This window comes from Nematostella vectensis, chromosome 14 (assembly GCF_932526225.1).
Source record: "Nematostella vectensis chromosome 14, jaNemVect1.1, whole genome shotgun sequence".
Classification (NCBI taxonomy): domain Eukaryota; kingdom Metazoa; phylum Cnidaria; class Anthozoa; order Actiniaria; family Edwardsiidae; genus Nematostella; species Nematostella vectensis.
The window spans coordinates 5,891,565-5,904,543 of record NC_064047.1 but is presented as its reverse complement, the minus strand read 5'-3'; the positions used below and the strand labels follow the sequence as shown (position 1 = coordinate 5,904,543).

At 39.2% G+C, this 12,979-nt stretch overlaps 3 protein-coding genes and 1 long non-coding RNA gene across 11 annotated transcripts in view; 2 read left to right on the top strand and 2 right to left on the bottom strand.

Annotated features, from left to right (window-relative positions):
• The window catches only part of LOC5513881 (transient receptor potential cation channel subfamily M member 7), a 31,732-nt gene extending 31,169 nt beyond the window's left edge, over window positions 1-563 (top strand). For 7 of the 8 annotated variants that reach the window (XM_048721851.1, XM_048721852.1, XM_048721856.1 and 4 more), the window contains 2 exons: window positions 62-175; window positions 306-563. In XM_048721851.1, the coding sequence (XP_048577808.1) occupies window positions 62-175; window positions 306-425 (234 nt within the window). In that variant the 3' untranslated portion in view covers window positions 426-563. The remainder of the gene's footprint in view (window positions 1-61; window positions 176-305) is intronic. The other variant, XM_048721853.1, reaches the window with a different exon arrangement.
• Window positions 564-848: 285 nt separating this feature from the next.
• On the bottom strand, window positions 849-2,658 carry LOC5513914 (tRNA (cytosine(34)-C(5))-methyltransferase, mitochondrial). The gene is made up of 3 exons (XM_001634083.3): window positions 2,491-2,658; window positions 1,873-2,412; window positions 849-1,360 (listed from the first exon to the last, which is right to left on the bottom strand). The coding sequence occupies exons 1-3, from the start codon at window positions 2,599-2,601 to the stop codon at window positions 869-871; spliced, it is 1,143 nt and encodes a 380-aa protein (XP_001634133.3). The 5' UTR covers window positions 2,602-2,658; the 3' UTR covers window positions 849-868.
• Window positions 2,659-2,866: 208 nt separating this feature from the next.
• On the top strand, window positions 2,867-9,014 carry LOC5513882 (protein TFG). The gene is made up of 6 exons (XM_001634046.3): window positions 2,867-3,200; window positions 3,486-3,569; window positions 5,274-5,450; window positions 6,345-6,494; window positions 7,197-7,405; window positions 7,724-9,014. The coding sequence occupies exons 1-6, from the start codon at window positions 2,957-2,959 to the stop codon at window positions 8,030-8,032; spliced, it is 1,173 nt and encodes a 390-aa protein (XP_001634096.3). The 5' UTR covers window positions 2,867-2,956; the 3' UTR covers window positions 8,033-9,014.
• A 2,009-nt stretch (window positions 9,015-11,023) lies between these two features.
• Window positions 11,024-12,924, bottom strand: LOC125559847. The gene is made up of 2 exons (XR_007306542.1): window positions 12,425-12,924; window positions 11,024-11,354 (listed from the first exon to the last, which is right to left on the bottom strand). It is a non-coding gene; the product is annotated as an uncharacterized LOC125559847 (long non-coding RNA).
• Window positions 12,925-12,979: the final 55 nt, after the last annotated feature.

Below are 12,979 nucleotides of genomic sequence, written 5' to 3'. Positions count from 1 at the left end.
ATCTATGTAGACACACACATATGAAATGTTTTTGACTCTCGTATCTTATTTGATACTACAGTTGTACAGCGGTTACGTCGATGACCCACGAAACACGGACAATGCCTGGCTTGAGACAAACGTGGTCCACTTCCATGATGAATTCAGGGAAGGACTGGGGAGACTACATCAAAGGGTGAGTTGCTTAGGGCCACATTCAGAAAGCCAGGGAATCAGGTGTGCACACCCTATGTTCCCACTCCTTGCTGTTCCATTTACTTTATTACAAGAAATATGACTCATGCGTTACTCTATTCGTGTTTAAGCTTCCACATGATGACAGTAAAAGTCTCACGTGGATGAAGCTGACCCACCAGGCCAACATATCAGCCTACCATCTGAATCTATTGCAGAAAGTTTCACAGCAGAACGACGTGTTCTTCTAATGATTACCAAACACGACTTGAGATCCTACAGACTTTGAAAAGAAATAGCCCACAGCAAACAGCACCATCATCGCTGTTCGCACGAGGCTTGAATGAGGGCTGTATAACGTGTGAAATAAAAATGAGAATTCAAACCTGTTCAGCGTTTAATTTATTTGAATTTTGAACGTTGACTTCTTGGCAGATGAATCAGTCTAACAATATGTGAGTTTAAAGTCATTTTAGTTTTGCTTGTTTTCCCAGTTTGCAAGGGGTTAACTATTGGAATTATATTTCCATAGGTGTTTTTTTGTGTACAATATTTAAAACCACTGTGGGAAAAACAAATGTCTACAGAAATAAAAATAGGGTATACGGATTTGACTACTTTTACAACGGGCAATTCTTATGTTAACAAACATAAGAGAGGATTACAGCACTTTGTTTGACGTGATTTTTTTTTATTATGACTTTAGAACAAGGCTACTAGTGTATAGGGGTCCCCAGTTTTTCTCAACCGAGGGCAAAACTATAAACCCATGTTCTGTCCTTCGGATGTCAAACATTTCTCCCCAAGCAGCAATCTGCTCTTCAGATATTCTTTCAATGTTTATACTTTTACCACCATGTCTAAAGTTTTCAAGGACACCTTGAATGACTCCATCATTTTCGTAAGGTGACATTGTGCATGTGGAGTAAACAACTCTTCCATCAGAGGTCAAACTTCCCAAAGCAGACATCACAAGCTTATTTTGAAGCTGGGAAAACTTCTGAGATTTCTTCTCAGACCAGCTATCAGTCTGGAAGCCTGACCTTAGGCAGTGCCTGTCGGTAGAACATGGGGCATCTACAAGTATGCGATCATATGAACACGGCTCTAATCCCCCAAACTTTGTGCCATCCATCCCCCGGATAGTTATGTTTGTCTGGCCTTCAGGGATGTACTCTTGTATTACCTGAAATGGACAGTGAAGCGAACAATTACTTTGAGGGTTCCACTAATGAGCATGAAGAAGAATATAGTAAAGACACATTTTTTTTTTCAACAACAAAAGTATCAGTCATGCTAAACATGGGGTTAAAGTGTTTTGTTACTAACAAACATGGACTGGCTGTAAAGAAGACTAGAAAAGTTGGGAAACCTCAATTATCAATGGAGGGATGGAATTTTCAATGAAACACAAGTGCATTTTTTTTCTTTGTTTATTCTACAGTCTGTACTCTTGAATAAATTATTTTTAATCTTTTTTCATGCTTCGAATGGAATATCTATTTTTTTGGTGGGGGGATAAAGGGGGCAGAGTATAGTATTATCATGATTGCAAAGGTGTACAAGGTGTATTGGTTATCACAACCATCACCCAATAATGTACCATCAATTCCTACTTCCTGCCTTAGCTGTGGTGCACGGGCCAATTCTATACTTGACCTTCTCCCTCCCCACCCTACCCCTCCCATCCCCTCTCACCTTCCTTAGCTTTCTTCTCCTGGACTGAGTTGGCTCATTGGCAACCAGACCTCCTCTTTCTGACAGTAGCTGCATCATTGCCACCGTTTTACCCCCTGGGGATGCACACATGTCAAGCACAGTGCTGTCAGGGCCTACATCAAGGCAAATAACTGGTAAAAGAGATGCAGCGTCCAGTAAATAATAACCAAGAAGACCATTTGGCATAACTGGAGGTTCTGGAAATACCCTGGGATTACTCAAAAGAAAAGAACTTAGGAATCCTTTATGATATTTTCCATCTAAAGAGGGCAAGCTTAGTTTGATTGAATCCGCTCCATTTCCCTTATCAGCCCAGCTGATCGTTCCGAGATCTAGTTCTCTGTGACCGAGAAGATTAAAGTTGTCAATGGATTTTTGAGTATCTGTGAACTTGTTCAGCACGGCACAGTTTTGTTTTGATTGCATAAGAGCACTGGATAACTTTGGCCATTCATGGCCGAAAAGTTTGTTGTAGAAAGCGTTGAATCGTGTATAAGATGCGTCTTGCCTTCCTTTGGCCTGTGAATGAAGAAAAGATGTCATCGAACAAGACCTTTCTTTCTTGGAAACTCGCATTGTATATCAAAGCCTGCTTACCTTAATTCGGACCCTTTGAGAGGTGTACCTATACCAAGGCCGCATAAACACATGATATTTTGTAAAAATACGACAATTTAGTGATGAAAGTGTAGAAATCTGGTAAAGCATTATCGAAAATACAAGGCGTTCCTTGTGAATAAAATGAAACACAGGTTGACCGCATAAAACAAACTTTCAAAATTGCATTTTTTTTTAGTGCAATACACAGTGTTCAAACAAATGGCACGATTTTTTTGCTACTCATCGATTTCCTTGCCAATAAAACAAAAATATTGATCATCTTCAGTAAGCTAAGAGAAATATACAAAAATAGTGCACAAAATAAATTTTTGGTTTCCCTGTGACATGACGTAATTCACTACCAGTCTTACTCGTTTCCCGGAAAGCGAACCCAAGCGTTTCGTAGTAGAAATTTTTCCTTAGAAAACTTTCATCAATTTGACTAAAAGTATATCTTATTGCCATGAATTACACCCCAGAGAACTTCACTCTGAGCGGGAGTGGAGCTTCAAACTACAGCTTTGCCAATCCGCAAGTTGATTTGAGCGGTAAATTAATCATCAAAGCCCAACTAGGGGATGACATCCGAAGAATTCCCATCCACAACGAAGACCTGACATACGACGAGCTACTTCTGATGATGCAGAGAGTTTTTCGCGGTAAACTAAACAGCTCCGACGATGTGTTGATAAAGTATAAAGATGAAGGTAAGAATTCAAACTTCCATGATAAGATGGAAGGCAAGAATTCTCTATTTAGACGCGAGGGCAAGCTTTTTACTGTCCTTCATTGTATAACTAGTTTAGTGCTGTCTTATATACAATGCACAGGGGCGCCTGTTATTTGTTGGATATTATTAATTAATTATTATTGGTTATTCTTAATGAGACAGTATTATAATGTTTGTCTCAAAATATGCAATTTCCACATGCCATCTCATCTATTTCCCTCTAACCAGTCTAACTCCCATTGCACTTGCTTTGTTATTCTAGATGGTGATTTGGTTACAATATTCGATAGTTCAGATCTTTCCTTTGCCAAGTCTATGAGCCGTATTCTCAGACTGACTCTGTTTGGTAAGTCAGAATAGAATGTTTTGTTTTTGTTGTAAAAAACATTCTTAAAGAGGTTGCTCGTTATCTGGCCATGTAAAGCACTATTCAGGGGCAAATATCCAAGGGGAGTCTCTGTCAAGTTAGGGTCAATCATCAATATACCCTTAATATATCCCCACACCACAAATGATCTAATAAACGCTTCCTATCTAAAGAACACCTCCTATCTAAAGAACACCTCCTATCTAATGAACACCCCCTTCCTAAGCTAACAAGTTTGTAATGAATGCTCCTCTTTATTTAATGCCCCCCCACCTTCCCTTCCAGCTTAAAAACAAACAACATAGGAATTTTGGTAATATAAATCATACTTGATTAATCTGAGTTTGGCTTCTACTTGGTGAGATTTGCTTAATGTCAAAAAACACTTGCTATGCAGGCAATAATTCAACATGATTCTGACTGAGACTAGAACCCCACTGCACTTGGGTTTGTTATATTATTATAGTTTTAAAGAAAGCCCATCCCTAATAAAGGCCTCTTATCTATTGAAACACCCCCCCTCAGAGCATCGGAATCTCAAAAACGCCCAGGCGTTTATTAGATCATTTAGGGAGTGTTCATTAAATACACCAGTGGGGGGGGGGGGGGGAGTGAAGGAAGATTTTTACTCAATTACAGAGCTCCCCTTCATTGTTAACATTTTTTCCATGCCCCCCTTTCAGAACCCAAAAATTTTCAGTGCAACCCCCTTTACGACCTCAATAAACAAAAAAGTTTTTCCAGTCAATTCATCATTATTTCAGAATTTTACATCTTTTTATCACAACTTTTGGTTTCGGCCATTATAATTTCATATATTTTTTTATTTATGACAAATCATGTAAAATGGTGCAGGGTTTGGTTGCAGGGATTTTTTTCCTTAATCAGTTGCTTGCAGGAACTTATTATTCCAAATCACCCCCCTCACTCCTCTCAAAATATATTTGTTGTATATATTTGTTTTTGTTAAGAATATTTTTCTGTATAAAAAGAGATATGATGTCCAACGTAAACATATCTATAATCGTTTTGTGGATTTGCATGCTCCACCACTGTTTAGAAGTTTATTTCCATTTGTTCCTGTTAAATGATAATAAACAGTATCGGTAACTCCAAATATTATATACTGAAAGCTTGGTCGGTAAATCCAACTGTTATGTACTGAAAGCTGGAAGTATTATAAGGTTTATAAAGACAAAAGTATTAAACGTTGGTCATTTGGCTTAATGTTCAATCTGTATTTGTGCTACAAACTAGATCATGTCAGTAAAATATTAAAGCTGAAAAGTACGGCTCCTAAGAGAGCCCCCTCCCTTTAGAGGACCTTTTTCTGGAGCCCCTCCTTTTGGTGGTTAAAGATTTTCGGAGCACCCCCCCCCCAATATCTTCCCTCCCCCCCTGGGTGTATCATATGATGATCGTGTGTCTGAGATAAGCTTCAGGATATTTTTTTGTGAATTCATTTTCACAGGATTAATACAGTGTAACCAAGTTATACTTGTTCCCCTGATAAGCCTTAATATATTTTTTTAATATTGATGTTATAGTCCTATCTATCCACTGCTGATATATCTAAAACTATTTTTATAGGTACTAACCAATTCAGGTACTAAACCCTCATTTGATAATAATACATTGGTTGTAGATGTAATGGTACTTTTTTATGTGCTCTACAAATTTCAGTTAATGGCATCCCGAGACCCCCTGAGCACTCAATGGTACAGGAGTATCGGCGAGAGCTGACGCACATTAGGGACCGTGTGGTATATCTCCTTGATAAGCTCAATACATATGACGACCCAGCGCAAGGTAGTGACATGGGGAGAAGTCCTGCTGATGACAAGGCGGCAAAACCTAAAGGTAGGAGATCATGCAAAGCAGGCGAGCCAGAACTTACTGGGGGGAGGGGCTTAGGGAAGGGGGCGCCTTGCCATAACTTGTTGGGGGGAGGGGCTTAGGGAAGGGGGCGCCTTGCCATAACTTGTTGGGGGGAGGGACTTAGGGAAGGGGGCGCCTTGCCATAACTTGTTGATGGGAGGGGCTTAGGGAGGGGCACCTAGCCAGAACTTGCTTTTAGTGGGTGGGGTGGAGGGGCACCTAGCCAGAACTTGCTTTTAGTGGGTGGGGTTAAGCAGGCGCCTTGGAGGCCAAAAAGTGAGTCATTCCTTATTAAGGAATCTTCAAATCCCATAATTTTTCCATATGATACCTATGACCGTGCACCCCCCCCCCCCCCCCTCAGCCAATCCTGGGTACGCACCTGTTAAGGGGCACCTAGCCAGAACTTGCTTTTAGTGGGTGGGGTGAAGGGGGGCCTAGACAGAACTTGCTTTTAGTGGGTGGGGTGAAGGGGGGTCTAGACAGAACTTGCTTTTAGTGGGTGGGGTGAAGGGGGGCCTAGACAGAACTTGCTTTTAGTGGGTGGGGTGAAGGGGGGCCTAGACAGAACTTGCAGGGAGAAGGGGGCGCCTATTATTGATGCATTTGATCCCTGCTAACTTGGCCACTTGTTTTTGAAAGTTAATCAAACTTGCCATCTGATTGGCATGAGCTTCACTTATCATTTGATCAAAGAAACACTTTCGTGCATTTCCTTATATGACAGGTTCCACCTACTTTTAAAGTTTATGTCTTATAAAATCTGTAATTCCAGCTTCCCAATTACCCATTGTTTTAGAAATTTGTCTAAGTGGCCACGGTTGCACATGAAATATGCATATTATATAAACTTGAGTTTCTTATTTGCGTCGTTAGGTACCCCACAACGTGGTGCTGCTAGTGATGCTAGGGCCAGTAGTGACCAGAGTGCTAAACAGACTGCGACACCCACCCCTCCTCCAGTAAATACTGCCATGTTTGACCCGCTGGCAGGACAACCGCCTCAACAAAGTCATTCTGAACCAGGTAAACATGCAAAATTCATTATGATAGGTACATTTATAAACTTTTTAGACAGACTTTAAACATGTATCATACTGCTGACTAAAAAAAATAAAACTAAATTGGCTTCTTGAAAATAACAAAAACCTCAAAGATGTCTTGTGTATCTTGCAAAAGTACTTTAAGAATGTACTGGGTGTAAGCTGTTTGCAAAGTTCAAAATATTCAAGAATTATGCTTTTGCTTTGGCATGATATGGCAAGAACTTTTTGGATTTTTATTTAAAAGAATATGGTGGGGTTTGTCTGCACTCCTCGCAACCCCCATATCATGTGTGTATGGGCCTGTTTTGAAAATATATTTTAATGCCATGGTCAATGTACAATTGAATGCCAATCATGGCCCAAATACTATTACAAACTTGTCCATGTGAAGGTTAGCTCTACACCACACAGTCAATAATCTTAATTAAAACTCTGCAATACATTGTGGGTAGCCAGTGGTAGCTGCCCTGTTTTGTTTTGGTTTAAACTCAGTAGACAGATATGTAAAGAAACTTAGAAATAACCATAGAAAAACAAAACTTTTATTCTTCGAATTCTGTAAAAAAGATGGTGATAGCTTCCCACAATCAGCCAGTGGAAATTAATGCTTTAACATTTGTCGTTTCTGCTATAGGATGACAAAGTCACATTTATAAATCATTATTATTTATGACACGTGTAGGACAAGTTCAGAGCAATCAGGCAACCCAACATAACAATCAGCCAACCCAAGCTTACCCCCCAAGGGCAGGCTCAACCAGTCAGCAGACACAACCTCAGTCTATGCAGGGCCCTTCCCAGCAGCCTTCAGTACAGCAGAGCCAGCAATATAATGGTCAGCAGTACCCCCAGGCACAGTCTTATGCACCTTCCGCAACCTCTCAAACACAGGTAAAAAGAACCACAAGCATTCAAGATTAAATTTTGCACAATTTTGCTCATTTTCCTTGAAACATGTCCATGTTTGAAGGAAATTGAAATAATCTTATTATATTAGCAGGAGGGGAAGTCCATCAGTTACAAAAATAATGATAAATAATTTGTTGTCAACTTTATGCTGTTTCAGTGTTTAGAATTTTTAAACATTTCTTAATTTTCTAGGGAGTATACCAAGCCCCCCCCCCCCCTCCATAGTAGAGTTATAAAATCCTGCAATCTTTTACCTAATTCTCCAAGCTGCCTTATTCTTACACACTTCGTTTCACCTAGACAAGTTATAATAGCCAGAGCTACCCAGTATCTGGTGCCTACAGCCAACCGTCATCTGTGGGGTACTCCACATATGGACAGAGTACGGCACCATCTAGCAGCCAGGGATACAGCCAGGGGGGGCCACCCTCCACTCAGGCGACATACACCACCACGCCCTACCAGAGTATGCAGCAGCCTCAACTACAGCAGCAACAACAGCAGCCATCCAATTACCAGAGTTATCAAGCCATCAAGATGCCGACACAGCCCTCCTATGATCAATATGCCAGCGGGCAGTACTATAGCCAAGGTTATCCCCCCAGCTAATGCCGTGGGAATCTTCTTAGTTAATGCCGTGGGAATCTTCTTAGTTAATGCCATGGGAATCTTCTTAGTTAATGCCATGGGAATCTTCTAAGCCAATGTCATGGGAATCTTCTTAGCTAATGCCATGGGAATCTTCTTAGCTAATGCCATGGGAATCTTCTTAGCTAATGCCATGGAAATCTTCTAAGCCAATGCCATGGGAATCTTCTAAGTCCATGGGAAACCTAGTTAATGCCATGGGAACCCCCATGTTTAGTAAGTATGATTTGTAAGAATCTGTAAAAATGATACCGCTGATCTTGTAAAGGTTGTCCACCTAAGAGACATTTCCAATTAATTATCATGTGTTTTATTGTATATTCCACTTTCCACGCATGTTAATTCTAGGTTGCAGACTGTTATAGTAGGCTGCTTTCCCCCCCCCCTACCTCCATGGACTGCTTTCCCCCCCCCTACCTCCATGGACTGCTTCCCCCTCCCCCTACCTCCATGGACTGCTTGCCCCCCCCTACATCCATGGACTGCTTGCCCCCCCCCCCCTACATCCATGGACTGCTCACCAAAAGAAAACATGCGGCAACTTCTACCAGGAAAACAATGATATAATTAGTCACATGACATTTTTAACATTTGAAATTTCTTGTAAGGTGAACAACCTTTAAATCCCAGCTGTAGAAGGATATTGTAAAAACAAACAATGATATAAGACAAGCAATAACTTTAATAATGTCCACAACCTTAAACTGTTATATTGAACAAATTGAATTTACTCTAGGAAGCTCACATCTCTTATTCAGGGCTGTAGCATGGGGTTGGGCACTGGGGGCACGAACATGGCTGTGCCCCCCCCCCCCCCCCAACATTTTCTTAATGTCTCTGTATCAATAATTTGAGGCCTGCTATGGCTATGCTGATTAGATGCCTATTTTGAATAAAGTCTTGGTGAATAGCATGAGATAAAAAAAATAAAACAAAATAGAGACGAAAAACCCTCCATTGGTTTGGACTTTTAATTCAGTCCTTTACTGCGACCTTGATATGTACAACAGGGTGGTTAGACCCTGCAGCACAGATGTTGTTATGTCATTTGACAAAAGCCTTAGACTTTCATTGGACCTACACTTAGATGGCTTCCAACCACACCTCAAAGCAATGCCTTCACCAGATGATGAGGATACCAAGTTTGTTCCGTTTCAAATTTAAAACTTGATTGACAGATTTTTGAAAAATCTTGACAAATGTTATCAAAATGCTTACAATCGCAATCGTGGTTTCTAAAGGTACATTTTTGCCTGAAAAACACTGTCCTACTGCCCTTGCTTGTTGGATTCTTTCTTATATTTCCTAAAATCCCTATTCATTTGGAAAACCGTGATTGAGGAAGAACAGGAATAAATTCATAATGGAATAGTTCTATAAATATAATGGTATCTTTTGCTATGTTTTTATTGATGTAGTGATAGCGTAAAGCTGAATTTCCTCAATAAATAAAGAGAGACAGAAGTTTTGCCTGAAGAAATGCTGTTTCCTGAAGGGCTAAGATACTGCCCATGATAACATTTTTTTATGATTTCTTTGTTATTCTTAAAGCCACTTCTATTTTCTTCGGGCTGATCCGGGGAATTCCAAAAAAAAAGGGGGGGGGGCAAAGCAAGGGTTTCAAGAAAGGGGGGCGGATTCAATGTTCTTCCGTGGATTTTCTTATATTTCTTGTTATTATAAGCCAAATATCTGAATATAGGTGGGGCGTGGCCCGCTTGGCTAACACTTTTACGTATATGAAAGGGTTGGACAGTACACACAGTCATTATTAAAAATTACTACTTTGGTTTTATCTAAATTGAGTGGCATTCCATTTTCATGTGTCAAGCTCAGATCAAGCAAATGTTGTAGCTGTTGCCAACTCTTGCATCTGTCAACAAGCGGCAGGTCATCCACATAAAGCAGGTAATTCAGTCCTGTACCCAAAATTTTTCTTGGGGGGTGCGAAATCCGAAAAAATGGACCTAATTTTTCCGGGGGGGGGGGGGGGGGGGGGGGGGTGAGATCACCCCTGAAAAAAAACAAATAGGCTTCTTTTATGCCTTTGCAGTATCTCGGTATCTCCCGGTACGTATATTGTTGGATTTGGCTACATACCAGAGCTTATGCTTTATAGTTTTGTCTACAAATAGCACGTCTATTAAGAACCGAAAGTGGACCTTCGGCCATTGTGTGTGCGGAGGGGTGCGTGCGCACCCCCTGCACAATTACAATCAAGGACCTTCTACGCTTTGATGCCGGCGCGGTCGTGGCTTTACCATAAGGACAGATAATATATAGATTTAGGCACTGCCTAAAAGCGGAGCCAGCATGACTTTTTTCAGCATAAACTTGTGTAGAACCCCCCTTCCCTGCACTTTCATTATGCATCATGTTCCACCACCCACAAAAACGGCCCCATATGTAAAACATATAAAGATTGCATGTTCTATAAATACTGCAATTATTATTAAAATGTGTCCTCCCAATCCTCCTGGGGAATACCTAGAACAAATATGTTTTTTGTTCTAGGTAAAAAAGTATTTATTGACATTACTAAGGATGTTATTAACTAAACTATACTTGATAGACAACCGATACAGCAAAATAAGCAAAATAAATTTATGCTTTGATTAACAGGGGAGGCTTTCAGGTGTAAAAGGAGGTCATATTCATTTTAAAATGAGGATCAATTAATGTTCCTCACAAAAAACTGGGTGCTAAGGGTGGATAAAAAGCACTCCAACATATTTGAAAAAATTTTGAGTACATTATTTTATTATACAGTCAAGAACCACATATAAGAACCTAGAATGAACCCGTTAACCTAAAATTATCAAAATCAGAATCCTTTTTATAAGCATCTATTTAGCCTATAATATGAAATAGGTTGAAATAGGAAAATTGATTTCTAAATAGTTTTAAATATGATCTTAAGGGATCATATAGGAGACCTGTTTTTGTTTTTTATGATTAACTTACTACCTCAGTGAGTCATTGTAATAGCAAGAGACTATTTATGAACCTAAATTGCCTAAATGTCACTAACCACACATTATACAAGAACATGTCAGGTTAACTTGGAAAAAACTAGGTTTTTTTACTTTTATAACCCTGGTTCATTTTTTTAGAACAATTTTCCATTAAAATATTATCTTAATTTTTGTTACTTAGTATGTGTTTATTTTTGGTGACCTACATTAAATACCAATGCCTTATATGTACATCCTGCCCTGGGTCATGCCTCTTAGTCAGCAGCTTTTGTCTCAGCTTGATTTCAGAATCTCTGGCTAAGATTAACCTAAAGAAGTTTGGAGAAAAGCATTTAAGAAAAAACTGGTAATTTACTTACGATACAAATATTATATCACAAAAACCTATTTGAAAAACCTAAAATTAAAAATAGGATACAAATAATTATTATACCACAAAAACCTAATTCATAAAACCTGAAACTAAAAATAGTCCAAACTAAAATTTTCTAAAATGATACCCATTACAGAAAATGAACATATGAACTTTGCTGTCTCATAAAGCTCTATGATCTGATGAGCCAGAGGTTGAAAGAGCTTTTATAGGAGAAGCTGCAGAGGGAAAAAAAAAACAAAAAAGCTGTCTTGGCTTTCTATGAAACCTGAATTTTACTTTTGGACCACATTATATTGTGACATGAAAAAAAAGAAGTTTTTTTAAGGTTTGTAAGAAAACATTGAGGTACCCAGGGTTATTGAAAATATTGTAGGTGGTATAAAAACAAGGCATATTTTTTAGGTAATAACAGAGCCTCAAGGTCCTAATATGTATGTGCACCTTTTTAGTAAAATCAAAACAGAATTTCAGAATAGTAAATTTAAATTTCAAGTGTTCATCAAATATATGTTGTTTTTTCACAAATTACTAATACTTAGGGTTTTAGGAGACCAGCTCTCAATTTCTTTAAGGTTTTAGGAAACCAGTTCTAGTATATCATAGTTGTTAACCCAACTTGGACAGAAATCTTGTGAAATCGGATGAAATACAGCAAATATGTGGAAAAAAAACAAGAGAGCCAATGCGGATGAATACAGAGAATGTATAAACATTCTAACAAAAATTAGGTTTATGATGAGGTCCAAAATCTTTGTGACACAGCTCTGGTAACTTATATTCAATTTATTCATGAAAAGTAGTTATAATTTTCCTATGATAGATGGTGAATGGCAGATTTAGAGATCGAATTTGATAAATACAGCCTTAGAATATTTATTCCCTGAGGTAAGTACTTAAAGTATAAATTAAATGCAACAATGAAAAAGGTGTTCAAAGTTTGAAAAGAAAACAACTTTGAAAGATCGTTCCGCTAAGTACTTTTAATACAATACGCTAACTTACCTACGTCTGCCTGTGCAAGAACAAATACATAGGAGCACTTGTCGGAGAAGGTGTCTATAAAATTAGCTTGTTTTTTCTTTCTTTATCTTGTGGCTTACTCTGACATTTCAGCTGACCTTGACTCGAGCACAAGACTTGACTCTTTAAAACTTTCAACCATGCTTTTAAACAGTCTTTTGCACATAATTAGACAAGTTCATATCCATGGTTAGCATTTCTACGAATGATTGTTTTCAAGCACTTCTTTTTCGACAATTCTTAGCTTTTCTGCAGTCAGTTTTCGTGTGTTTTTGAGAGAGGCAGAAATACTCATCCGCCATATTGTTTTGCGCGCTCTGGAGGACTGTGCCGAGGCAGATCGCGGCTGGCTGGCTGGCAGATTGACGTCATTGACCACAAAAACTGAGTCGCCTAGTTATAGACCATTTCTATACCTATATAGACAAAAACTGAGTGGCCTAGTTATAGACCATTTCTATACCTATGGGGCTCCGCGCGCGGCCTGCGGCCGCGCTTGCTCCGCTAAAAATGCCTTGTGACACACCTGCCTTTATT

What these genes read in the sequence shown, in the direction of transcription:
- LOC5513914 (XM_001634083.3), bottom strand. Translation starts at nt 2,601, where the DNA reads ATGCTTTACCAGATTTCTACACTTTCATCACTAAATTGTCGTATTTTT. An exon ending in CTCAAAGGGTCCGAATTAAG is followed by an intron (nt 2,413 to 2,490) that starts GTAAGCAGGCTT and finishes CTTCATTCACAG; the next exon opens with GCCAAAGGAAGGCAAGACGC. An exon ending in GGAGAAGAAAGCTAAGGAAG is followed by an intron (nt 1,361 to 1,872) that starts GTGAGAGGGGAT and finishes TGTCCATTTCAG; the next exon opens with GTAATACAAGAGTACATCCC.
- LOC5513882 (XM_001634046.3), top strand. Translation starts at nt 2,957, where the DNA reads ATGAATTACACCCCAGAGAACTTCACTCTGAGCGGGAGTGGAGCTTCA. An exon ending in TCTCAGACTGACTCTGTTTG is followed by an intron (nt 3,570 to 5,273) that starts GTAAGTCAGAAT and finishes TACAAATTTCAG; the next exon opens with TTAATGGCATCCCGAGACCC. An exon ending in CCGCAACCTCTCAAACACAG is followed by an intron (nt 7,406 to 7,723) that starts GTAAAAAGAACC and finishes CGTTTCACCTAG; the next exon opens with ACAAGTTATAATAGCCAGAG.